The sequence below is a fragment of the Drosophila pseudoobscura genome, chromosome X (assembly GCF_009870125.1).
Source record: "Drosophila pseudoobscura strain MV-25-SWS-2005 chromosome X, UCI_Dpse_MV25, whole genome shotgun sequence".
In the NCBI taxonomy this organism is placed as follows: domain Eukaryota; kingdom Metazoa; phylum Arthropoda; class Insecta; order Diptera; family Drosophilidae; genus Drosophila; species Drosophila pseudoobscura.
In genome coordinates this window covers 45,875,500-45,902,342 of record NC_046683.1, presented here as the reverse complement: position 1 = coordinate 45,902,342, position 26,843 = coordinate 45,875,500, and the positions used below count along the sequence as shown (strand labels likewise).

The window sequence follows — 26,843 nt, the reverse complement described above, 5'->3', positions numbered from 1 at the left end:
AATACGATTCCACTCTGGATCTGGATCTGGAGCTCGGGGCGTAGCTCGGGTCCACGTCCACGTCCACTCGAAAGTCCTCTACTTGGGATAGGCTCTAATTAATGGCACGCAGAGCAGAGCTGAGCCCCAGACTGTGGGTGGGGAAGGGAGGAGAGGACGTTTTTGAGGAATTTTTGTAAAATGAGATATTTGATGTTTTGGGGTGTTAACGCGCCGCCATTCATTATGAATGTGAGAGCCCACGCTCTCTCGCACTCGCACTCGCATTCGAGCACATGTTCCCTTCGAATGCACTGGGATATGGGATAAGGGATAAGGGATATGGGATAAGGGATAAGGGAATGTGTCATTTGCATCTCGGGATCGTTACAGTTAGAGCCTCAGCCTCGATTGCTGGATGGATGCTCTTGACGGCGCCACGAAACCCAACACTCGGTGAAGTTCTGGGAGTAGCCATCAGTGAGTAAGCCTTGGGTGGAGTGGTTGGGATTGCATTCCAGGGATTGTGCCAGGGGTATCCTTAAATTAATATGGGAATGATATGGGAACTGTTGCACATGTCCATGCACCATACCTGTGCCACACACACACACACATACACACTCGCACACGCACATGTATTCCTATTTGCTTGAACTCTCTTTTCAGTTGGAGAAACACAAACTCTTACTGGACCGGACATGCAGATTATATTGAAAACAATTTAAATGTAGATTTCGGCACTGAGAGATATTGCTCCTTGACACCAGATGCGATGGTTCGGCAGTCTCACAGGCTCACAGGCTCACACATACAGAAGAAGGAGAGAACCCCTTACGAATTCAACTGCTAATGCACGTTGCAGGCTGGCTCCGTGTGGGGGCGTGGGCCAGGTGGAAGAATCCACGCACGGGAGTGTGTTGCAAGCACTGCCTGGCCCGGGCCCGGGCCCGGGCCCTGGCCCTGGCCCCCCATCTGCCCCCAGACTGCTGCCTCCTTAAGTGTTGTTTCATGTCACCTGGAAAGCATTTGGACATGAAATTGTCGCTTTTCAGTATGTGGCACACACACACATACACACACATCGACAGACAGAGAGACAGATAGACAGCCGGCCTCATCTCTCGTGTTTGGGGAGAGGCGACGAAAAATCTTCTTAAATTGAAGGCACACTCCACACACACACACACACACACACCACAGCACACACACTCGGAGAGAGACCGAAATGTGCACACTATCCTCCTCGTAAATATAATAAAATCCTTTTGAAAACAATAAACGATAAAGTCACCGGAACAAGCTCGGAAAGGACTCTGTGCAAATTGCTTTAAATGAATTTGTTTGTGTTTGTCTTTGTCTTTGTCTTTGCCGTTGCGTCTCCAAGGGGAGCCATGTTGCATGCCTCAACACTAAAGATTTTGTTACAAATTGCAATAATCCTCATGCACACTTTTCGACCAGCTCCAACCTCCATTTTGGTTGTGAGCCTTCGGGCAAAAAGTAGACACCGTGGAGTCGCTCTGCCGTGGGGCTGGGGCTGCGGCTGCGGCTGGGGCTGGGACCGGGGTGTTGCGGGTGGGACTCCGGCACCGAGTCCGTGCACCAATCAGTGTGCGGCGTTATCAGCCGCCAGATATCGTATCGGCACCTGGCATCTTATCGACCACTCGAAAATGAAATTGCTGCTCAAACAGAACAAAAGCGCACACAACACAACATTTTACCAAACATTCATAAATGGAAACATACTTATTTACTCACTTTTCAAAACAAATCAACAAAACAAATCAACAAATCGGTGCTCTTTGTGGTTCAAGTGCCGTTTACGTTCCATCAAAGCCCAAGCCAGTGCCGCAGTCTATGCTAGACCCGGGACTTGGGACATGGGACACGGGACGACCCGATCCCGGACTGGGACTACGACTGCGACTGCGACTGCGACTCCGACCTGAGGCCCTTTCCTCTGAATTCTTTGCGCGTGCGTTCCCCTTTGGCGGCGTTTTGACATCCCGCAGTCACGATTGATTGTCGCACCAATTGACGTGATTTCTGGTTTCCAATTGGTTTTCGGAACTCACGTAGATACTCGCTTTTCCCTTCTAGTATCTAGTATTCTAGCATTATCGGCTCACACTCGCGCGTGATGGGTCTGGGTCGGTGTCTGGATCGGGGTCGGGGTCGGTGTCGGGGTCTGGCTGGTCGGGGCATGACAATTAGAAGTAGATGCTTTGTATGGACAGCTGCCGGTGGCATGCGTCACGACTACTCTGCCTCTGCCTCTGCCCCCTTCCGCCCATGTGGCATGTGCTATTGGAACTGGGATGGTATGGAATGGGGCTGCATGCGTAAGCATAGAGGATAGATCGTTCAACATCTATTTTTTGCATTCATTTCAGTCCAAAAGTTTGGGGCAACACTAACCATTACCAGTACCAAAAAGAGTGAGAATACTTTTTGAAGCATCGAAGTGGTATTCTAGAAACCATATTCTTGGAAAACTTGGAAATATCCCCGCGGATAAAGCCTTCCTCCCTCCCAAGTCTTTTCTATCTAATACCATCCACAATAGTCTTTGCTGGGGATCACATAAAGGGATTGATGCCACCCACCAAAATATTACCAAAATAATAAACATTTTAGAGCAGAGTTAAGGGGGCTATCAAAGCCTCGATTAAACATTAAACAAAACTGATCGGCGAAAAGTCTCTGCCACAAGCTAATATGGTAAGATGGGCACTCAAAAAGGGAACTTTTACGAATACTTCCCGTCTCATTAACATTAATATAACAGCCGAACAAATTTGAAGTTTCAGCTGCAAGTGTACAAGCATCCTTCCGAGCATCCTTCCTCCGCCAATTGACTGCAGGATCCGTTGTTGTATTTGCGCTTTGGCCTGCACACAGAAACTTTTTGCTACCTCCTCCATACGTTCCCGTATACGGATAATGTTTGGAAACTTTCGGGTCTCTTGAGACGTGAGATGTTCCAGCAGATTAACATTTTACCTGCACGTCAGACAATTACAATTTACAATTTAGTTCAAGGATACTGCGATGCGATGCTAAAAATAAAGACTAGCGAATAAAAACTTAAAATAAATACACTTAAAGTCGTGTTCAGGGAGAAACCTCACATTTGTATCTATTTTATTCCCCACCAATAAGTGAAACCTTGGCTGAAGAGCCCACCAGTTCCCGTTCTCAAAACAGAATCAGGAGGCACTGCGAAAACAAACAAATCATTCCTTCATCTGGCATTGCTTTTCCCGTCTACTAATTAACATTTTCCTGTGGCACACAATCCCACTAGACCTGCAGACTGGACGACTGGGAGGGACTGGGAGGGACTGGGGGGACTGGGGGGCTGGGCTCGACTCGAACGAATGCAAATACATTTGTTTCGGGGAGAGCACGGGAGAATACGTTAATTTATATGACAGCTTCCTTAGAGCATTTAACACTTTTATTTGTCCAACCGGCGAAGAAAGAACCACGAACTGCATTTGTGTGCGCGTATACGAGGGAATTACATGCCCCATTGTGGCAAGGGACAGGCTCTTTTATGATAGCACAATTATAAATAATGTCTACTTATCCCCGAGGAGCAACTACCACCGATTGGGAGCCGTGTCGCCTCGCCCTCGGCGAGAAGTGCGAGATTCATGTTTGCCACCCAAAGAGAAACAGCATTTGCGAATTTCGAAATTAAATTCCGTGTCATTCCGTGTAAATCATTTGCAAAATTGCGTGCAACGTCGCCGCTGCCTCTAGTGGAGCAGGACGGTGGTAATTTATCAAAAATAAATCATTTTGACGAGTGGCAGGGACGAGTTAAGGCCAACAGCAAGTGCGGCTGCGAATTGCAGTGGCCTCCGCACCAGGGACACCCCAAGCCAACCCCCAGTCAGGGAGTATATACCTGTCGGCAGGGCTGCCAGTCCTCGGTAATATATGGCAGATTAGTTTGCGAATCGCCCAGTGCGTCGCTGAAATATGTGTACGTACGCACCTTTGACAGGCACTTGAACAGCCATCCCCGCCGCGACACGCTGCCTATTTCAGCGTTGCACAGTAATTAGTGCCTCATCTCGTGTACTGCATTTGCAGAACATCGGAGCATCGGAGCATCTCCCCGGGGACATGTCAACGTGCGTTGTGCACCAAGTTTTTTGCTGTCCGCAAAGTTTAGATCCCCCCAAGAATGGCTGGAATCCTGCGTCTGATTGTCAAGTATTTATTCTAATTGCTAGATATTCATCATATCAATACCAGATGGATATGTATGAATTTATTAATAGATTCAAATGTAAGAGTTCATATTACGAAAGGCTTCTACCCTTCAAATCGAAGTCTCCTAAAAATAAAACAGACTTCGGAAATTAACGCGAATCGATTCAAACAAATTGAGACAATGCTCCGGGCGGGGCTTCTGGCTGCTGGCTGCCGGCTGCCGGCATTGGCTCCGCTCCGTAAACTAATTGCGGGCAAGTGTAAGTGTTCCGACTGTAAAAAATTGTCTTCCGCTGGTGACAACAGTCACATGTCGGCGCATTTTAAAAGCAATCATCAATTATTCAGGCCCCAGTTTCGGGAAAACATCTCTGCATGAACGAAAGACAATACTTTGTGTGTCACTCACGACCTATTCACGCGGAGTTTAATGATGTTTAATAATCTATCTAGTCTACTAGCCGGCTACAGCCAGCTATATCTTTGAGGTTTAATTTTAAAATACTGTAATAAAGTATGTGGGGAATGGGGAATGGGCCCTCCCTCGCCCACTGCCATCCAATTCCAAGTCCAATCCATTTGAATGTCGGATGACCGAGTTCACCCAGTGTCCAGTGCAATGTCCGCTATTAAAAGCTCTTCCATTCTGTAAATAAAATAATGCGGAGCTACGTAAATTCAATAAATAATTATGTGAGACCCGTACGTTCCCGTGTGTATGTTCCCGGCCACAAGAGTGGATGGCTGCCGTGGCTATCCGTGAGTACATCTGGCAGTCCAGAAAATTGATTGGGAATGGGATGGAATATTTCGGTCTGCAGTTAATGTACTACCTATTTGGAGGCCAGCTGCAGGACATGAGCACGGCGTTCGGCGTACGGGGCGAATGCGCATTTAATAAATGCGCATCGGTTGTCTCCTCCGTTCTCGGAGTTGGAGTTGGAGTTGGAGTTGCAGTCGGAATCGGAGTCGGACATCGGAGTTCCAATTTGCAGCACAATGCAAATTGCATTGTAGTCGAGTTATTGTATAATTGGTGCAATGTTGTCTGGACAGGGGAACAGTCAGCCAGTCAGCCAGTCCGCCCGGGAGCAGGACCAGGACCAGGACCAGGGCCAGAGCCAGAGCCAGAGCCAGAGCCAGAGCCAGGACTCCGGATAGCATTGTCCGTGCAATGGCGCTTGTGTTCGTGTCAATAAATTAAAATGAGAATTGATTCGCTTACGCCCGATTTAAGCAACAACTGGCTTTATTATGGCCAGATATGCATACACCCAGCCGTGTAAACAGACAGGATAGGATACGGCTACAGATACATTGCTGACCGGGACTCGGGTTTGGGGACTGGGGACTGGGGTCTTCAGCCCACGACTGGACTTTTGGGGTGCAGCCGCGTGTGCACACATTTCGAAACTATTAACAAACAAATTAAATGTTGGACCCGCACTTTAAAAACCGATTTCAGAACGCATTACAAGAAAATTCCATTAAACAATGCTCCGCTCCGATATGTGACCAAGCACGGAGCTGCCTGGCCGGGCCTGGCCGGGCCTGGCCTCTCGGACTCGCCAGACACTCTGTCTCCGTGTGTTGGTGGTTGGCCCCGGACCAAGCACCAAGCACCAAGCACCACAAAGCGACCATCGACCACATTAAGATAAGAGAAATCGTCTAACAAAACGCATAATCTAAAGGGGCCTCAAAATCGGTAACACAATTTAAATATATGTATTTCAAACACTACGGGAATGTATGTAGAATACAAATCATGGATGACCAGAACACAGAGTCGAACAAGATAAGCGAATAGAGTCGATTCGATTCGAATCGAATCAAATCGAAGCCGCGACCAGAGAGTCGCAACTTGTCTGCGGGTCGGTGTCGGATCGGTGTCGGGACACAGCGATGATCTTATGGGCATGCATGGAGGACGGCGACAAACCTGCAGATAGTAAATGTCAGCTGAATAATAAAATTAGCTGTTTTAATGACAATGAAATTGGCTGAGTGCTGTGTCCAGGAACTATGTTGAAGCCCAGACTTTGAGCCGACAGCCAGTCCCGGTCTCGGTCCCCGGTCCCGGTCCCGGTCTCAGTCCCAGTTCCAGTCTCAGTCCCGGGGACTCGTTGAAATATTGGCGGCAAGTAAATCGATTGGTATACCAATCAAACGGCATCGTAAATATTATCATGGCCATCTGCAGAGCCTTGCAGCATCCCATCCATACCCATACCCATACCACTGCCCAGAGCCATAGTGCTGTCCCATAAATTTCTACACGTGACATTTCTTTGTCATGTTAATTAGACCGCCAAGTAGATGCTGAAATCCGATAGGGCATCTTAAATACCTGCTCTAAGAATCAGAGAGAGAGACACGGACACGGCCACGGACAGCAGGCTCATAAAATGCATGCCCCAAAGGCTATTCCCGGGAAAAACGACCTTTGTTCCTCTAGCAAGAAAACCGCAGACGATGTGGCGACATTCGGTGCCCGTGTCTGCCCGCGGAGAAAAACTTTCTCATTAAGATGTGAGAAATTCTACAAAGTGCATATAAATCGAGTATACCGAAAGTCCCGCATAATTAAATAGACTCGACATTGTTAGGTATTTCCGGTATATTAAGAAGATCTTGCATTCCAATTCAAAGTTCAGTAAACGATCATGGATTATACGAGTAAATGTATGTATGTAGAACTCCCCACTTCTGGTTCTGACAAATGCACTCTCTCACTCGAATCTTGGCTATTTGTGTAACACTCTCAAGGTGCGTGTGATCGCAGACACATCCCAAAAACACCAAAGACCGAAGACCAAACACCAGGGCCTAATGTGGCCTAATGGTCATAATTATTTTAGCTTGTCTTATCGACAACAGTTGTCTAAATATACATTTGTTACTCGAGTGTGTACCCCGTACCCGTGCCCGTACCAATGCCCGTGCCCGTGCCCGTGCCCGGTGCCGTTGTCAAGTATAATCAGTTTCTGTGACAAAGGTGGTCATTGGTCCCCCATATTGTGGGCGTTTTTAGTTTTGTTTTTTCTTGTATTTTTTTTGATTTTTGATTTTTTATTTAATTCTTCATTTCTCCAAATGTCTGCGACAGACAGAGGTACGGTCATGATTGATCGCAAGCAATACACGTCCATTAAATATGACTTTAAGCCGCCGCGTGTGGATTGTAATAGATGATGATGAAATGTCCATGGTTTCGGTGTAATTAATTATGCACAGAATACAGTGACAAATCGTATATACATATACACATACATACTCGAATGTATATCCTCAGATATATCTGGGTCTCTAGTAAGACCATAATTTTCTTTTTTGCAGACCCGAAGATCATAATTGTATTATTTGTTTTATGGAGAATAAAATAAACATACCAATAAACAGTTCACGATTCGTAAACTAAAGCTCTCTATACACTTTAAGCTCCAGTAGCCAGCTGTTCATTATCCTTATTAATAAATAGAATTACAAGCGAGTATCTACGTATCTGTCTGTGGATGGGAAGGAATGAATTGCGTGTGGATGTTGCATTTCGCAGAGACCGGTAGACACAATGCAAGGGATGTGTTCATTGAATCGAGTCTATAACTCAAGTACAAGCGCTTCATTGTCGAGAGAAGCATTAGGGAAATTAGCATACGCCATCACGTATACGCCCCCATGTGCGCTCCGCTCTGCTCCTCTCCGCACAGTCCTGTGCATCCTTCGTTCGCATGGCAGCAGCAGAAGCAGAAGCAGCAGCAGCAGCCGGAATAGACACTCTACATACTCATGTCACGATGCAATTTCAGGATATTAATTGTTATAGTTGCGAGATGTGTCTGCTCGAATTGTTCCTGGGGCCTTTGTGCGTTGCAACGAGTTTCTAATCTTGTTGAAAACAAACCAAACCCATCGCATCGCATCGCATCGGCCTGCCATCCGCCGACTCTGTCAAGGGCAGAGCCGGAGCCATAGCCAGAGCCAGAGCCTGGCATCTCGGCTACACTGACACAGGGATTTCCGTACATGACAAGCGGCAGCTATAATTTATAGAAGCTGCGTAAGTAAGCTGCGTGGTTAAGGATGCCGCTGCACACTGCGACACACACAGACACACACGCACGCACACACAGGAAAAGGGCTAGGCTAGGCCTTGGGGCTGGTGCTGAGGGCTGAGGGCTGGGGTTGGGGCAGCGCCCCTTTGGAAAGGCATGTTTGCCTTCGTTGCAGCCCATACCCATACCCACACCCATTCCCAGACACGGAACCGGCTTCTTCTCCTCGAAGACCCAGCGTCTGCTATGATGCTGTATATTTGTTCTCGTCTTGTTTCACTTAAATGACACTTTGCATTCTTGTAGAGTCTTGAAACACTCCCTCTCGCCTGCATCCACCGCCGAAAATGCCTTAGAACGCCCCTTTTCTGTGCGGCAACACTCGTGGGAGTAAGCCGGGTACGGGTACGGCCCGTACGGGTCTGGAAAGGGGTGCGAGGGACTATTCCGGCAAAATGCTGGGACTTAGGCAAACGGATCTTAGGAATTTTCCCTTAATTATTTTGTGCAAATTTGTGTTCTTTGGTATTTTATAATTGAGTGTGAATATTTTCGATTGATATGAAAATTTGTGAAAATTTAATAAAATATCCTGTGCAATCTATAGGGCTCCCCTCAATGCTGCTAATTGGCCAAACAGACTCAAGAACTTTTGGCCAAGAGAAAGCTGTTCGGTGCTTAGTCCTTTAACACATAAATTGTACATGTTTTCCTTGGGAAACGCATACACAAAGGATGAAATGTTATCCATGAAAATATACAATATACTCGTATATGTAAGTTTTTAGAGCTCCTTCCGGAAGTTGGCAACGCAAAGATGGACACGTCTAGGCGATGCCATCAAGTATTTGCATTTTCCAGATATACATACATATGTATCTATCCACTACCGAGGTTTGAGCGGATGCGAATCGTGATGCGTCATAATGATTGAATGCATGATGGGCCCAAAAGATGAGCATAGAAGCCCTGCCTGCCCTTCACGATGACCACTCTGTTGGGGCAAGATTTCTCGTCTGAGATGACGATCCTAACATAAAGAAGGCAACTAATCACAATAGTACCTACTGCGACTGCGACTGCGACGGCGACTGCGACTGTCAATAATAAATTACCTTGATTTTCACATGGTGTTGAAGGATTGCCCACACACGACCGGGATCGGCGATCGGGGATCGGGACTGGGTCTGGGGCTGGGACAGTGAGAGGGAGAGGGGACCGAGCGACGCATATACGTCGTACTGGGGGAAACGGGTTATATCTGGCTGGAAAGTAAATGCGACAAGTTTCCAAATGGGTAACAATTTTCAAAGTGATTAATTCGCCTGCTGGCTGCCATCGAGCATTTGGCCATAGGATTGATTTATGGCCGCAAGACGTTAAGTGGATGCAAGATAAGTTAACTGTCGTATATATCCTCGCCGCTGGTGACCGATCCGAAACAATACCGAGAATGTCGACCGAATGGAAACGGTTGCGACAGCAGCAGCAGCAATCGCTCCGGCGCTGGGGCACCACTGCTGGGGCAGAGATCCCATGGTTTATGACCCATAAATGAGATCGCTTCACAAGCGCAGCGAAGGAAGGACCTGGCCACTCGACGTGCCATGAGATGCCATGAGATACGATTAATTTACCCGGCTTACTGATTGGCCCCATATGTAATGGGAAATTTTATGCCCACTGCGGTCGGTCATTTAGTATTGTAAAACATCTCGTAAAGCGTATAAGGCACTTGGCCTCCGCTAAACTATGGGAACGGAACGGAACGGAACTAATGCCCCGCTGATGGGGCAGGCACCACGAGCATAGAACGTACAGAAAACCGTTTAAGAAATTAGTTACTAAATATGTAGGCAGCTAAGCACCACTGACAGATGAGTACAAGAGCGCCACTCTGCATGTGGTGCCTCCCTACATACCTACATATATACATATCTGTATGTCTGTCTACCTATACCTTTATATATATGTATGTGTGTATGTACTATTCGTACTCGTAATCTGTGTGTATGGAGCTGTAATACCTACATGCGAGCATGTACATAGGTAAACTGTGTCAAGCCAACAGAGAAAATTAATCACTTGCACTTACAAATACGAGTATCGTCCGTGGCTAATTCGGTCTCGTCGGCTCATCGAAACTTGCGATGCGATGCGATGGCATGGCATGGCCTGCCCGCCGTACGCCTTCGCTGGCTGTCAATTTCAATTGAATTGGCAATTTGTTGCATAATCGAGCCACTGCTTAATGTTAATTTATCAATCGCCGATAGTCGTTACAAATTGTTGTCACCATAAACGCCAACTTGGAAGTACCCAAAGCACATAGATGAGGCGCATATGTACATACATACTGCATACGTACAAACATACAAACATACATATGTGCAAATAGACAATGATGCCAAGTCTGTTTGCTGTTTGCTGTCTCGCGTATTTGACAATTTCAGCGTAAACTCGAAAAAACTTGGTCACAGCCGACTATTAGCCAACTAGTGTATGTACGTACATGTCCTATTTGGCTTAGTCATAGAATCCAACGGAAATGAGAAGATAAGACCAACCCAAGTCGGAAATGCCCGTATTCTCCGATCGACTATATTTAGGTCTCGAAAATTGCATCTGAAACACACTCCGAGACACCTGAATAGTAAACATTAAAATATACATAAAAGCGCTAACACTTAAAGCACATTCCTAAGAGATCTGTAAATCTTTATTAAATTTTGTATAATTTTTAGAAAAATACAATAGCAATATTCCTTCAATACTTTTATTTTCGATTTTTCATCCTTCGACTGAAGACTACCACAACCCATATTTATACCCGATACTTAACGAGCTTAAGGATTTGTACATATATGTATTCGATATGTGGTGGAAGTGTAATGGTGGATGTGTGTAATACCCAGAAGGAAGCGTTTCCGACCCCATGAAGTGGATATATTCTTGAACAGCATCAATAGACGAGTCGATATAGCCATGTCTATCTGTCCAGCCGTCTTGTTTGTCGCCTACTTCTCAGATACCATAATTTGAGATATTCTGTCATATTGTTACAAGTGTACTTAAGAATTTCGCCAGATCAGATCCCTAGTATAGCCAGAAGGAACAACTTAAATTGCAAATGCTATGCCACGCCGTCCACGCCCTTACCTATTTTCTGGCTCTCTCTCACACACTCATCGTCGTGCAATGTGTGCGCCCTCTGGCGAAGGGGAGCCACACTGACTGAGTAACGGATATAAAGTAAATTTGCCTTGCCAACGTTACCAACGTTACGTTAGTTTTTTTGTGGTTTGGACACCCCGATTAAATTTGGAGAAACTAACCAATAAAAACTAATTTGCATTGTGAGTGTCGGTATTCAAGTTTCGCACTTTTAAAGAACAACTTACTTCAATTCAATTTCTTTCCTCAATCTCCTATTCATTTTTCAACATTTTCATTAGATTTTGCTGTTAGTATTTGGGCTTTTATGTATCTTTTAAATGTATTGTATTCAAGTGTCACTGAGTATATTCCCTCTCTTTGCAAAGCATCTGAGCAAAGTCAGAATACCTACCTTATATTAGGATGGGTACAAAAAAACACCAATTACATATGTCATACAGAATTGGTCACCATCAGATTTCAACATCGCGCTACTAAAATTAAACTGTAAGACATTTGTGCGCGTTTTTCCGTCTAGACCGAAATTAATTAATGAGAATAACAATATTACACGTTTATTTTGGATTGGCATTGCGAAAAAACTGTCAATTTTATTTGTCAATATCAATACTCGCATGTACATACTTGTAAAGCATCGCTTTTCAGACAACCTGTCGTATGTTAAATTGGAAATTGCATAAATTATAGTAATGCATTAGAGGCGGGAAAGCAATTAGCCATAGTTTTAGCAAAAAGTGTTTGTTGGCGTATAAATTACCAACAAACAAAAAAAAAACAAAAAAATCAATAACTATTTAGTGTAATGTTTTCAAATGTACGTACGCGGTTCCATCATGTTCTACCAGGTGTGGCAGAATGTTGCTTGATGTTTAATAAGTTTTATAAGTGCCGTCCATTAGCAGAACCAGTGGAATGCTTTATTGGTATTCACAGAGGAAAGCAGCATTAAGCAATGTACATATATCTTTTCAATTTGGGGTTTCCCCAAATCGGATCTTCGATTATACCTGTTCTAATTAGTGCTGAACAGTGTCCATTCGAATACTTACTTCCCAAGAATTCCATGCCAAAAAATTCCATGACACAAGGGCAGGGTGCTCAATTATTTTTCATGATTATAAAGATTTATTGAACGATTTAAAATTATTTAGATTATATGTGTTCATATAGACGAAGTGTTTGTTTAGTGTGAAGTCTGTTAGACAATGAAAAATTTATCACAGTTGTATAACCTTATTTTGTTCTAATTTAGTATTTTGTTTTCTTAGCTTAAATTGCTGAAAAAAAAAAAAAAATTGTTTGAAGAGAAACATTTGATCCGATACTCTAAATACGCATTAAGACGATTCATAACTTTAATAAAAAAAAAAATAATATATTTATTTTACGATAAATATATACTAATGTGATATTTGTAGCTTTAATATTAAATATTACACAATTCATTATATTTTTGCACGAACCCGTCGGCCACTTGTATATTAAGTAATCTGGATATCTGTCTATGTCAGAACCGTAAAGCACCTCTGAAGCATGGTGCACATGGAGTCTAAACAGTTAGTCAAATAGTAAATATGTAGGTTCCCGTTGAGCTTAGTTGGTATTTAGTTGGTATACTTCTTGAAGAGCGGCTTGAACATGGCCGCCTCGTTTCGCTGCAGCTGCGGCGAGGAGGAGCTGCTGCTGCTCCCGCTGCTGTACTCATCTCTGGGGGAGTACTCACCGAGACGGGCCGAGAAGTTCATCGGATAATTGGAGCCGAAGTTGAAGGCGTTAATGTTGGTGTTGCCGATACTGTTGCTGTTGCTGTTGCTGCTACTGCGACAAGTAGCGGTCATAGGGGCTTGAGAAGCGGTAGGAAGGAGACTCAAAGCTCCGTTCAACACTTTCATATTCGGCGGAGTTTGGGGTGGAGTATCGGGTTGGGCTTCGAGAAACCCCATCGCCCGCGGATTCACTGTTGACTGAGATGGCAGCTGCTGCTGCTGCTGCTGCTGCAAGTGCGGATGCGGATGCGGGTGTTGGAGTCCCTGACGATGGGCCGAGAACTGAAGCGGCTGCTGTGCCGGAGCTGGAGCCTGGGGCAGGAGGCCCATAGCTCCGTTCGAATTTCCCGTAGTATGGATGGTAGGCGTATGTGTGCCGCTGGAACTGTGTGTGCTGCTGCTCCGCTGGCTGTGCTGCTGCTGCTGCTGCTGCAGCTGCGTACTGTTGTACGGGGCACTGTTCGTAGTATGGAGCTGCTGCGTCGTAGCCCCTAGAAAACCCCCGTAGGCCGTGGTATGCGGCCGTAAATAGGGTGCTCCGTTGAACAGATGATGGTTCCCCATCGGCAGTGTCTGTTGCTCTTGCGGCTGATGGGCTCGCGGCGCTTGCCCCGGACTCCCGGGAACCATGCCCATGTTCTCCTGCTGTGGCTGCTGCACCTGCGGATGCAACTGCTGATGCATATGCTGCTGCTGCTGCTGCTGCTGCGGCGGCATCCCCTGGGCCAGCACCTGCCCCTGGCCCATGTACGACGGCGGCGGGGTCTTGCAGCCAACTGTGTCGGCCAAGCTCCAGATTTTGGGCTTGGTGGCTGGAATCGGCACGCCACAGTCCCGGCCTAATTGGTTTTTTGGATCACTGTGTTCCGTCTGCTTGTTGGCCAGGCCTCCACCGTCTGCTCCGCCGTGAAAGGCGCTGCCCAGCATGCCCTGCTGTGGCTGGTAGTAGGCAGGATGCTGGTGGTACGGGTGGTACCCAGCCGGATGACCACCGCCGGAACCGGCACCGCCATGGTAGGGGCCGGGGCCGGGGCCGGCAGAGGGATACCCAAAGCCGGCGCGGAGTATGTTCGCCTGGCCAATGCACTTCTGATCCTCGTCGATGGCATCCTCCTCCTCTTTGGTCACATCTGTGCGTCAAAGAACAAGGCATACATCCGACTGTGAAGATTACTTCAACGACTAACAATGAAAGCGTGGAGATTACCTTTGGCCAAACTGCTGCTCTGGGATCCCTTGATGGGCTCCAGATCCTCCTTATCCTTCTCATCGTCCGACACCAAGGCGTCGTCGTCGTCGTCGGTGCGGTTCTTCGGCTCCCAAGTCATCTTGTTCTCCTTCTTCAAGCGCCGTCGGGCATTGGCGAACCACGTGGAGACCTGGGTCAGCGTCATCTTGGTGATAATGGCCAGCATAATCTTCTCACCCTTGGTCGGATAGGGGTTCTTCTTGTGCTCGTTCAGCCAGGCCTTGAGCGTGGCCGTCGACTCGCGGGTGGCATTCTTGCGGCGAGCAGCCAGATCATAGCTGGCCCCATAGCTGCAATAAAAAGAGTTAATGGTAGCCTTTAAGTCTTGTCCGTAATTTGTTGTACAAAGAGGCGTGCCAGCACTCTACTCTGGTCGGTTCTAATTGCAATGCCACCGCTACCGCCACCGCCACCGCCACCGCCGCCACGAATCGGGGCAGCAGAAGCGCAAAAGACAGCAAAACATGGAGATTCATTAAAAATGCGGAAAATTCAAATTGATGTTTTCGCTGCCACCAGCCAGCAGCCAGGCAGCCAGCAGCCAGCAGCTACCAGCCCGCGGTATCCCGGTATCCCGGTATGCCGGATCCCGGATCCCTTCAGTGTAGTACAACGTCAAAGTATTGTAAAACACAGTTGTGAAACAGGCAAACGGCCACAAAAAGGAGCAAAGCAAGGCATCTCCAGCAATAACGAGGACGACAGCGCAACGAGAGCATATGGTAAGTGGGTGCAACACTGGGTGCCGGCTGTACTGCACTTATCGCGTTTTTTATCCCATCCGAGGATGTGGCCTCATCCCCATCCCCATGCTCATCCTCATCCGCCTCCACTTTGCTATGCAATAATGGTCTATGCCCTGTCGGACGCTCCCTTTCGCTGGGAGTGGTGCCAGCCTGTGCCTGCCCCAAGCATTTCCTAGCTAAATTAAACCCCAGCCCAGCCCGTGCGTATTCCGTTGCACATCCGGCCCTTCCTTCCGCTCTCGCTCTCGCACTTGCTCTCGTCCTTGTCCTCCTCCTCGTCCTCCTCCTCGTCCTCGTGGGGCATTTCACTTTCGGGTCTTTCCCCGTTGCCCGTTCCCCGTACCGCTCTTTTTTTGCTGTTCTGTTTTTCCAGACTCCACAATAATCGTTCCTTTTTTTTATCCCGATTCACTCTGTTCTATTTTTTGTTGTACTTTTTATTCCTTTTTCATGGCATTTTATGGTGCCACAATCAACAGTTTGTGCGGTGAATTTTACAACAAGATAAAGTACGACAACGGAGCTTGGCCTGCTGCCCGTCGGATGTAGATTCGGGCTCTGTCCGTCTGTCCGTCTGTCCGACTGTCCGTCTGCCCGACTGTCCGGGTCCCTTCTCATTGCTATTCCGCTTCTTTTTTTTTTTGTTGCTCTTCAAATCAACTTTGATTATGGTATGGGCTGTGGGTGGAGACTATTCTATCGACGGAGATGTGGACTTTAAAATCCCAGTGATTCTTTAGTGGAAACATTGAATGGAGAAAGAGGTACAAGTACAAATACAAGTACAAACTAGTAATAGTACTAGTACTAGTACTAGTACTTGTAGTGCATTATTATCGCTCAGGTCGGTAGTTCCCGGGGGCGGAGACGGATACCCCCGTAAATAAAGCACTGAATGATACGCTTAGTGGGCTTTTTTGTTCTCTGATGTTTTACAACCTTACAAACATCAATTTGTCAGTAATTGGCACGCATCCTATTTTCGTTGCGGCCCATATATAATTACACAAAACAGCCATATACATATACATATGTACATATACATACATATGTATGTACATACATATGTACATGTGTCTGCTTCTTTTTGGCATAACTCGCAAACAACAACAACAAGAACAACAACAAAAAAATAAAAATACGTTGCGCACGGGCTGAAATTGGCCGCCTCTGCTCTGCTAGCGGGCCATAATCTTGTTAACAAATCACATTCTTGTTCACACAAATACAACCGACCGTTGCTGCCACTGCCACTGTTCGGGCAGAGACCAAGTTAGAGACGGATGCCATGTTGATGCCGCCGATTCCGATGCCGATGAAGCCGATGAAGCCGGGGCTTTTAGCCACAAAACTGAGGTTGGCCGAACGGACCGCTTATTAGTTTTAGACCCCGCTTACACACATTTACATTTCAGCTTTTATATGAACACATGCAATTTGGTCGACGGCGGTCCGTCCACCAATTACTGTTGTTGCTGTTGTTGTCGTTGTTGTTGCCATTATCTGGGAGCTGCAATTTACAGGCCCCCGAACACATTTTAAACAAATAATGCCCGCACGCCAAAACACAAAATGACATTGGCTCCAGTTGAGCGCCGAGCAGACATGGGCATGCCTGTCAGTCGGTAATTACTGACTGTCACTTGTCCCCCCATCGCCCATCGTCCATCACCCTTCCACTAGACAGACAGACAGTCAGTTTGCTACCTTTTGCAACCCCACAGCCCCCTCGATCAGGGGGTAACGCCACTGCCAATCTGTGGCGATGAGCTACAAATACAAAGCGCAATCATTCCCCCCTTAAATGTTTGTCAACCCATATACTACCTATACGCGTGCATATAATGCTAAGTATGTATCTGTACACTGTACACTGTGCATGTACGTGTATGCTGGCCCCCAATATGGCGGCCAACATGGCGTTCATTTGCTGCTGCTGCTGCTGCTGCTGCTGCTGTGGCTGCTGCTCACACCTCGATCCCCTTTAGCCAGCGCTTACAACTCACTCGCTCACTCATTCATTCATTCATTCACTCGGCTGCAGTCTCCCCGTCCACGTACACGTCCACGTTCCAGGTCCCAGTCTATACAGTCCCGCAGCAAGCTCGATTTCATGGGCTTTCCGCACGCAAGCCATGAGGCCGTCGTCCAACGGGAAGCCGCAGCCGTTGCATGCCACCGCCTCTCACTCGAACTTGGACTCGTACTGGCATTCGTATTCGGACTCGCACTCGGACTCGGACTCCGCCGCCAACTGTCCCGTCCGTCCGCAGTCCGTAGTCGTATCAATTCTGGTATGCGTATGCGTATGCGTATGCACCCACGTGTGTATGTATATCTTACAGATACATCCATATACATACATACATATATGTACAATAAATTCTATATATATCCAGAACTCCTGCAAGAGTATGCGTTATACGCTCTGTCGTGCAATTAACTGCTGTGTTTTTTTTTTTTTTTTTTGCTGCAACAGCAGCAGCGGCAGTGGCAGCAATCATAAATAAATAATTTCGCGCATTCAAATTTTATTATCGCCGCTCCCTAGGGAGAGACCTCGCCACAGCACACAGCAGAGACGCCATCCACCCATCCACCGAAGGCAATTAAACTCAAATCAATTTCAAGTACTCGCAAATATTTTGTAATTAATTATGGACGCGCGATTGCATTTGATACGCAGAGCAGAGCAGAGCAGCATATATATTCAATTCGGACTAAAAGGCTTTCAATTTCTATTAGCCGAGGGGGTAATTAATTCTTATTTAAGACCTCAATGACTGACTGGATGGGGCCTTAATTGTTTGCTGAAAGATATCCGATTACCCGCTGAAAGCCCCTTGCCCCTGCCCAGGAGCTGGCCTGAATGGCGTATAAATTAACGAGAAATATACATATCTTAAAATATCCACCCATAATATCTATATAATATATTGAATATCTTACCCATATGCCGACATTGGGTCATAGGAATAGTATCCCGTTGTGGGCTGCAGGCCTGCCGATGTCCAGGCTCCCATCTCCGCGCCAGATCCCGTCTCCTTAAGTCCGTACGGATTGCTCTGAAATAATCGAGAATATTTTTCATTCCGCAAAAGTTCTAGACACAAAAACAACAAAAAAGAAACCCCCTTGACTCGGACTTTTATAGAGTTATTATTTGTCACAGCCTTAAAGCGTTAAAGCATTAAAGATTCAAGCGAAAAATATTTTCCCACAGTTTTCGAAGTTGACAATTTTGTTAACATGGAATTTATAATTTGCCAACATATTTTGCAATGAAACAAGCAAATGCTCAAACCGGCCATATTTTACAGCCAGATACAGCTACAGCTACAGATACAGATACAGATATAAAAAACAAACAAATACATATTTTAAGGCTGCCGCCAACAACTTTCCTAAAAATCAAAAACAAAAATTATCTAAGCCGAAAGCGCCGATTATTGTTATACGAGTATGTATTATATGGAAGCGCTTATGTTCGAAGTCTCGATTCGAATTTTAATTTGGAGCTTACTAGTGGTCTGTTGGTCTGTACGGAAAGTCTGTTTGTCCGACTGTCCGCTGGCTGTGGCGTGCTGCGATTTATGCCCTCGGAAAATGACAGCCGGATTTATGAGCGACAACTATTGGCCAGATCGCCGGCGGTTGGGCGAGTCGAGCGCCCAATCTGGTTGGCCCTGCTGTCGACCCGAGCTTTTGTGAGCTCTTGATTTATGAAAGGGTATTAACATTTTTAATTGCTTAACATCATGTATGCCGTTGTTTATTAATTTTTAACTCTGCTCTACCTTCACCTCAACGCCGTCGCCGTCGGCGTCGCCATCGGGATCGGCATTGGCATCGCCATCTCCATCGCCGCCGATTCGCCGATTCACCGATACAGATGCCGCCGCATCCGAGTGACAAATATATTTATCAAGCTGTCATTCCGGCCATAGATTGGGGAACAGGTATCGGACATTGGACATCGCACATCGCACATCGCACACGACTATCGCCAGAGAGCCATCTACATGGCCACCACGCAGTGAATAGAGAAGGAGAAGGAGCCCAGAGACTGTCACAGGTGCATCACATCTGGGAGAGTGTTAGACCTCCAGATCGAGCATTAGCACCTCGGAGGGAGGGCAGAGGCAGAGGCAGGGCCAGCAGAGTGGGCGGGCCGCACTACGCAACAAAATTGAGCAATGACATCTTATCGGTGGGGGCCCAGTGATATTTTCTTAATTAAAAGTATGCGCTTCGTGACGGGCCGATAAAGACGGCACTCTGGCCAGGTAGTACGAGCGGGCACGGGCACACACGGGCACACAGGCACTGCCTCTGCCTCTGCCACAGTGCCACTCTGCCACACTGCCACAGCAGAGACAGAGCAGCGGAGGGGAGAGAGAACTCGGAATGAATTTCCTGTTGTTGTAAATAACAATTTAACATGACACTTTGGTGGCTGCCGCCGCAGAGTGTCCGCCCCATTTGCCGCTTCTCCTGGGGGCAGGCATCATCGCCGTTACATCACTCTTTCGCCGAGGGTTCTTTGATGTGCCACCAGAGAGAGCCGCCAAAGTTGATTAGACGCTTTTTACATATTAATTAGACCACACTTCAACTAGCCAAGGTCCTATGATTCCCATAAACATACGTACCTAGTGCCAGTGCGATCAAAGTTTGACACATTTCCTCTCTCCCCCTTCTCGAGGACGAGTGCTCCTCCTGTCGCAAGTCAAGAGAGAGGGAGGGGGAGAGGGAGGGAGATGAGCATAATCCTCGACAAGAACTAACATGATGTCCCTATAAACACACTCTTTGTTGTGGCCCGGTTCGGTTTGGGCCAGTCTTTGGGCTGCTTATTTGTCAAGGCTAAATACTGTCCACGTTGTTGTGCGAGTGCGAGTGCGAGTACGAGTACGAATACGAATACGAGTGTATTGTTGCAAATTCTCGTGTGTGTGTGTGTGTCGGTGTGTTTGTGTGCCTGTGTTTGCCTTTCATTGAGCCAACTCGTGTTGCTTCTGAACCCGCTTCGAGTTCTTTTTTTTTCTTTTTTTTTGTTCTGTTTTTTTTTTTTTTTGCCCGGCTGCCTGCTCGGGTACATTTCAGCGGTCTCCGGGAGACTGCAAGCGGACTTGAGGACTTGGGGGTATGGTATGGAGCATAAGCTTGATTAGCCCACACATACGAGTGTATACGTAGAGTCTCATCTGGGAGTGTAATTGAGGCCATGGGGCAATATGTTTTGTTTCCAATGATTTTGCCTTTCTTTATGCAACGTATCGAGTATCGCAATGGAAGCCACCAGCAGCAGCAGCAGCAGCGGGGGCAGGGGCAACGGGGGAAGCGGGGGCAGCGGGGGCAGGGACAGCAGCAACAACATCGGCATTGCCCATGAATTAGGTAGATGGATAGAGAGAGATAGAGAGCCAAGGATGGATGGGGGTTCAAAAGGAAACTAAACCCGGACCGGAGCTAAATGAGGTTTGACTGAGCTTCAGTCAGCCATAATGATAATTCGATTTACTCGACTGCATTGACAAGCCATCGTCGTCTTTGTTGTCGTTGTCGTTGTCGTTGTCAGTCCCGCTCCCCCTCCCCCCTCACAATCCCTCTCTACCACTGTATCCCACTGTATCCCCGGACAAAAGCCACTGACTACACAATTAAAGTCATATGTTGAGATAATCCATTTAGCCCTGTTGGCTGTTGGCTTTCACTTACCAGCGGTGAATAGAAGGCGGAGCTGTCCACTCCGATGCTCTGGTAGGGGTTCTGATCCGTCGAGGGATAGGGCGTGCCGTAGACCCCGACACTGGCCGCCGGCAGGCGGGAGTAGCTGGAGAGGGCGAGACGGGCCGAATCGTACTGGCAGGAGCAGACGGTCTGCCCCGAGACGGGATCGGTCATTATGGGACGGCCGTTCTCGCAGCATGAGCTTCCCGTTGTGGGCGTCGTGCCCACACCGTTGCCGTCCAGGGAGCCCCCGGTGGCCAGGTCAGCGGCTCCACCGGCCGCCCCCCCGACCACCGATCCTGCCGCCGCATTCGAGTTCTGCGAAAGAGCATTGGGACTGAGGGCACCCGATGAGGCATCACCACCGCCACCGCCACCGCCACTGCCCGGGGCCTGCTGGTTCGTCTGGCAGTCCGCCGCACCTCCCGTAGGGCTCATCGCCGGTGCGTTTGTCATCACCAGCGATGCATCGTTCACATTCGGGGAAGTGTCCTCCGAGGCCTGTGCATTTGGCGGCAGGAGCTGCAAAAGATTCGCAAAGAAGAGACGAGAGATATGTTGATGTGAGAGCAGGCTTTATCGGTACGGGCTACGGTATGCCGTTTTTGGCAAATTAAAACACAAATTCGGCTTAATTAGCTCGAGCATTTAGCTCCTTCTTATCTTAAGTACATATTAAAAACAGAAACAGAAACAGAACCTTCGGAGACACCCGAACGAGCGGGCCCCCTAAATAACTGATAAACCCTGTAGACTGGAGCTACCACTGGTTTACATAACTAATGCCTGTTAATCAGGGGGCAATTTTAACCTTAATTTCGAGCACCTGGGAGACACCTCGAGGGAGATAAGACATATAATATTTGTCGCCCAATCCTGACAGAATGGATGTATGGATTATGGAACCACTTTCAAGCAGCCCCATCTACTGCCTTAACAATCTCGTAATTTGCTGGGGCATTAGACGGCAGGCCTGCCCTGCCCCGCCCTGCCACAAACAGGATGCACACGAATCAAACTAATTTTCTAGAACATTAACTCGAGAAGCTATGTTAACTGGTTTACTGGAAGCGCTTCATAAATATTGATGTCCCGAGATGGCTGTCGCGCATCGGGCATCGCGATACCCATCTCCCGATGGAGGGACCGTGCAAATCCGCGAGAGGAGGCTGCGCAATTTTAGTTTTAATTCGAAAAATCGACAGAGGGTGCATTACAAGATGCACCGATGGATGATAACATGTAAGCGAATATGGTGTTAACACACAATCAGCGCCAGCCGTGGAGGAGCACAGAAGCTGCGTGGATCCATAATCCCGCGGCGATCAGGCGACCAACCGACTTACCGACCGAACGACCGACCGAACGGTCATATTTCCTTAATCAATGGCTCTGCCCTGAAGCCCCATGGATGCGCTCCTGCAACTGCAATGGCGGCCACATCAATTACCCCGCAAATCGATTCCAAGTGCAGCCAACAGCATCAAAAGCAGAAGCAGAAGCAGAGGCAGAGGCAGACTCTTTTTCAGAGTCCGTTGATGTCCTCCATCTTGGAGAGGTTCGCCTATGGCATGCGCCGGTCACTTGGCAATTAATATGCAAAATGCGCCAAGCCCAGCCAAGTCCGAGCCGGTCGAGTGTCTTGGGTCGGGGAACGGCTGTATAAAATGCCAGAAATCATTGAGGGTGTGGCAGCCGACGCCTATAGGTCCGCTGGCCGATGGTGGAGACCGAGATGGAGCCGGAGAGATGGACATGGAGATGGAGACGTCGTCCCTACACCATCAGGAACATGCCGTCGAAGGCTTCTGAAAATTACCGCGGGCAATCTGAAAAACGACCTCGTCCGCTGCCTTAATTTCAAAGTATTTTCTGCTGCTGCCTCTTTGCGAAAAATATCGCTGGACCTATAATTAAGTTGAATGCTTGGGCTGATGGACAGCTACAAATTGATCGAATGCCAACGGAATCGATCCGGAGCAGAGCGGAGCAGAGCAGAGCGGAGCGGTCCCTATATGCCACATACGTACGTACATCCCCAGCCACCGGCCCCAAAGGTCAGACGCGCCGTGCAGCAATTTCTGCCTTAGTTACAGCTTCTGTGGCACGTTCAGGACAGGTCTGAAACATTCTGTGCAACATTTAGGGCTCTGCCAAGCTCATAATTATTTCCAGTCATTAACATAATCTGACAATAGAGCCGGCCAGCCTTCCCCCGAAATGCTTCCCCTGCAAGTATTTTGTTTCGTATTTTGTTGTATTTTTCGTATAATTATTGTGCCGGGCAGTTCTTAAAAGGGATCCATCGATCCCTCTAGGAGATCCCTCTACAAGAAGTTTAATTTGCCAGAGCAGACCACAAAAAGCCCAAAGCCAGAGAGAAATATGATATAAGAAATATGAAAAATTTCAACATTTCATAATTAATAAAGAAAATATTGAGTCATGCTGGAAACGTTCGTCGAATAATAGAATTTCGAGGCCAAGATCGTTGACTATATATAGAGGGACCTACACTAAGCAACATTATTAAAACCAACAAAAACAAAAGCAACCAAATCAACCAAAAACGAAAATCGAAAAAAAACCAACAGCCATTTATCAAATTTTGAGAAATGAATGATTCAGGTTTTTTTTTTTTCGTTCGTTGTGCCGCGTGATTTTAATTAGTAAAAAGCAAATACATTGTACATTTCTGATTGTATGGGAATGAATGTTTTTGGTGGAGCGACGAAGGCTTGAAGGCTTGAAGCCTTGAAGCTTTGAAGGAAGAACTCACTCGCCCAATCGCCGTTCCCATGGAGCACGCACTGCCCGCCGATCCGCTCCGGCCTCCGAACCAACCCAGGCCGGGCAGAACAGAACTCTCACACAATATGAGAATTATGACAACTGATCTGATAGGCGACACCATATAGGGAGCTCTATGCGCCTGCCAGATTCCACTGCTCCTTGGGCAAATGCATTATTCATGAGAAGCCACAGCCACATCCACAGCCACAGCCACAACCACATTAACGTCCCCAAGCTTGGAGAATGAGCAAAGCTCTTGCCTTTACCTGACCACTGGAGGAAGCGCCAGCGAATCCAGCGCGGGACGACACTGGGCCACGGCCATGGCCATGTGAATCGGACTCTGGACATCCACATCCACAGACGCAGTCCCAGTCGCCGTCGCAGTCGCAGTTGCAAAAGCAGACGCAGACGACTGGCAGGCGACAGCGCACAGATAAGATCTGGCCATGTGTGCACTACCACTGCACATCGGAAATTTCTGTGAATCGCAAACGCAGAGCGCAGAGCGATCTAATCGCGACTTGTATCTCCGTCCCCTGCCATCCGCCAGGCCAGCAGCCCAGCAGCCCAGGAGCCCAGGAGGAGGCTGGCAGGGGAGGGGGCCTGGTACGCAGTGGTGCCCCACCGCTCCACTTCTGGTTCCACCTGACCCTCCCCCACAGCCTCCTCCCCCGCCTTGGGAGATGACCAAGTTGATAGCGTAAGTCGGCAAGCGCCACATGGTGGGCACTGTGGCAAGAAGGCAGAAGGCAGGCAGGCAGGCAGGCAGACACACTACGGCTGGAAACGCAGTACCTATTGCCATGTAAAGTAGATCAATCCACTCTCTCATTCCGACACGGAATCACTGGGAGCCTACAGTCATTCGTCTTTGGATCTGGCTGGCTGTTGCTCTTGCTGTGGCCGTGGCTGTGGCTGCGACTCTCTGTAGGACCTCCAGTGGCCATCCATGGATGGCCCTATCAGTGTTGTAGAATCTGAACTGCCGCTGCTCCCGGAGCGTACGTACCGTGGAGCTGCTGGGCTGCTGGGCTGCTGGGCTGCTTGGCTTCTGGGCGCTGGATGCTTTCATTGATTCCCCGCTCACGTAGTCGGGCGCGCATGCTCGGGCGCATTCCCAAGGCCTGCCCTGAGCTGTCACTTTACGGTTATGAAGTTTATGATTTACGATCGCGCCAATTGAATTTTATTGACTTTTCAACAGTTTCACCTGAGTGTGTGCTGCGATCGGCACCTCCCATTACTTCCTCTCTGATTGCCTCTGTCAGGTCCCTTGCCGAGTGTTTTTTTTCTGTTTCTTTTTCTTTGGCTTTTTCCCCCCCTCCCCCCTCTCTCTGTCTCTCTCTCTCTCTCTCTCTCTGAATCTCTCAAGTCGAGTCTACTACAGACATTTAATTGGACTCGTGTGGTCCAAAATGGAAAACGTTTGCGAGGAGTACGAGCGAGTGTGTCTGGAGGAGTCTCCCACCAAATGGAAACAGTGTTTTTCTCTATTACCGATCGTGTAGTAAGCAATTATTGTACATATATGTATGTGGGTTCTGTATTAGCCTGGGATATTTAAATACCCCCTGATTCTGGTCGCATACCTGCTATAGGATATACCCCTCAATTTATTTTAATTACTGTCCTATCGACATATTCAATTTCCCATAAAAGCAGAATGTTTTTATAATTTGTGTGGAGTAATTTGAGATTTTGCTTCATATTTCCATTAGCTATTTTCTTGGCAATCAATTCTGAAATTCTAAACAAAATATCTACACTTAAAGCTATCATCTTAGTAGCATTTAAGGGATATAATCTATTGCGATTGCCAAGTAAATGTAGGTTCATTTAGTACAAAAGTCATCTATTACATCCCATTCAATGAAACAGTCTATTTTTGATGTTAGTCCCATTTCCAATTGGATATTTACACATGATATAAGATATATTAATGTGTTACCTGAGAGCCCGACGGAAAGCCTCCGTATCCGAATTGTGTGTAGGCAGCCATTTCCACTGATTGACTTCCTCTTCCTCGTAGGTGTTGCAAAGTACTCTTCTCGCTGTCTGTCTGTCTGTTAAAGTTGTATCTCGAAGATGTGGGGCTGCAGCATCAATCTTCCACTCCTGACACTACGATGTGGCAGGAGACTCCTCACAGTCTGATTCGATTAGTGTCCTCCGGAATACCGCTCAGTGCGATTACTGGCTCTGTTCACAGTCACAAAAAAAACGGTCACCAAAACCCGCCGACCGATTAGCCAGATTCGGCATTAGGATTACCGGAATCTTTGTTGTGGCAGAGGGACAGGCACAGGCACAGGCACTCAACTCAACTCAACTTAAAGTAACTCAAGGGTTCGTTCTTCGGGCCCACAGGCAACACGGCGACGGCTCTGTGGCACACACAAAAAAAATATACTACGAAACAATTTCAGCGGCAAGAACGGGTATATTACGACAGGCGACGGAACACTCCAGACTACAGATGTGCACCTCCTAGTACGTTCGAACACGAACTAACTGGTTGCGAGCGAGCAGACGACGAGGGCCAGCACGAATGCCGTTGCTGGGAGCCCGGCCCGGCCCGTCCAGAGCCGGCCAGAGAGTCGAGTCGCATTCCGTTGCAGGCCGGGGCAGACGTGGCGCGAGAGTGGGACAACGCTATACTCCCCGGGCGCACACAATCCAACAAGAATGCGACTGGAAGTCTCGGCTGTGGCAATGTGGCATCGTGGCATCGTGGCAACGCCCTCCGAACAGTGCCACTGGTGCCAGTGGTGGTGGCAGCTGGCGGTGTCGTTCCAACGCATACGCTGCGCTGGAACACACGCTCTCTCTCTCACCGCCACCGCCAGCGGAGGGCAGGGGAAGCGACAGCGACCGACTCGTATCCACGGTGGCTGGAAGTACGCCAAAGCCCACCAATCAGAGCGCTCCATTGGGCTCGTGTGCGATGTGCGATGTGCCTGCACGGGCCTTCACGGGCCTTCACGGGCCTTCCTTCAGCTAGAGGGCCCCATGTTCTCGTCGACAGGTGCGACTTTTGGAGAGCAATCGCACCTCGTCCCGGCTCTCGGACCAAACAAAAGAAAGCAAAACTGAAATGGAAAATCGACCA

General features: G+C 47.8%; 1 protein-coding gene across 1 annotated transcript; it reads right to left on the bottom strand.

Moving 5' to 3' along the window:
* Positions 1–12,546: 12,546 nt before the first annotated feature.
* On the bottom strand, positions 12,547–26,303 carry ara (araucan). Its single transcript, XM_001353375.4, has 5 exons — positions 25,683–26,303; positions 20,927–21,460; positions 18,155–18,270; positions 14,418–14,749; positions 12,547–14,340 (listed from the first exon to the last, which is right to left on the bottom strand). Exons 1-5 carry the CDS (start codon positions 25,731–25,733, stop codon positions 13,049–13,051), a joined length of 2,325 nt encoding a protein of 774 aa, XP_001353411.4. The 5' UTR covers positions 25,734–26,303; the 3' UTR covers positions 12,547–13,048.
* Between the last annotated feature and the right edge of the window lie 540 nt (positions 26,304–26,843).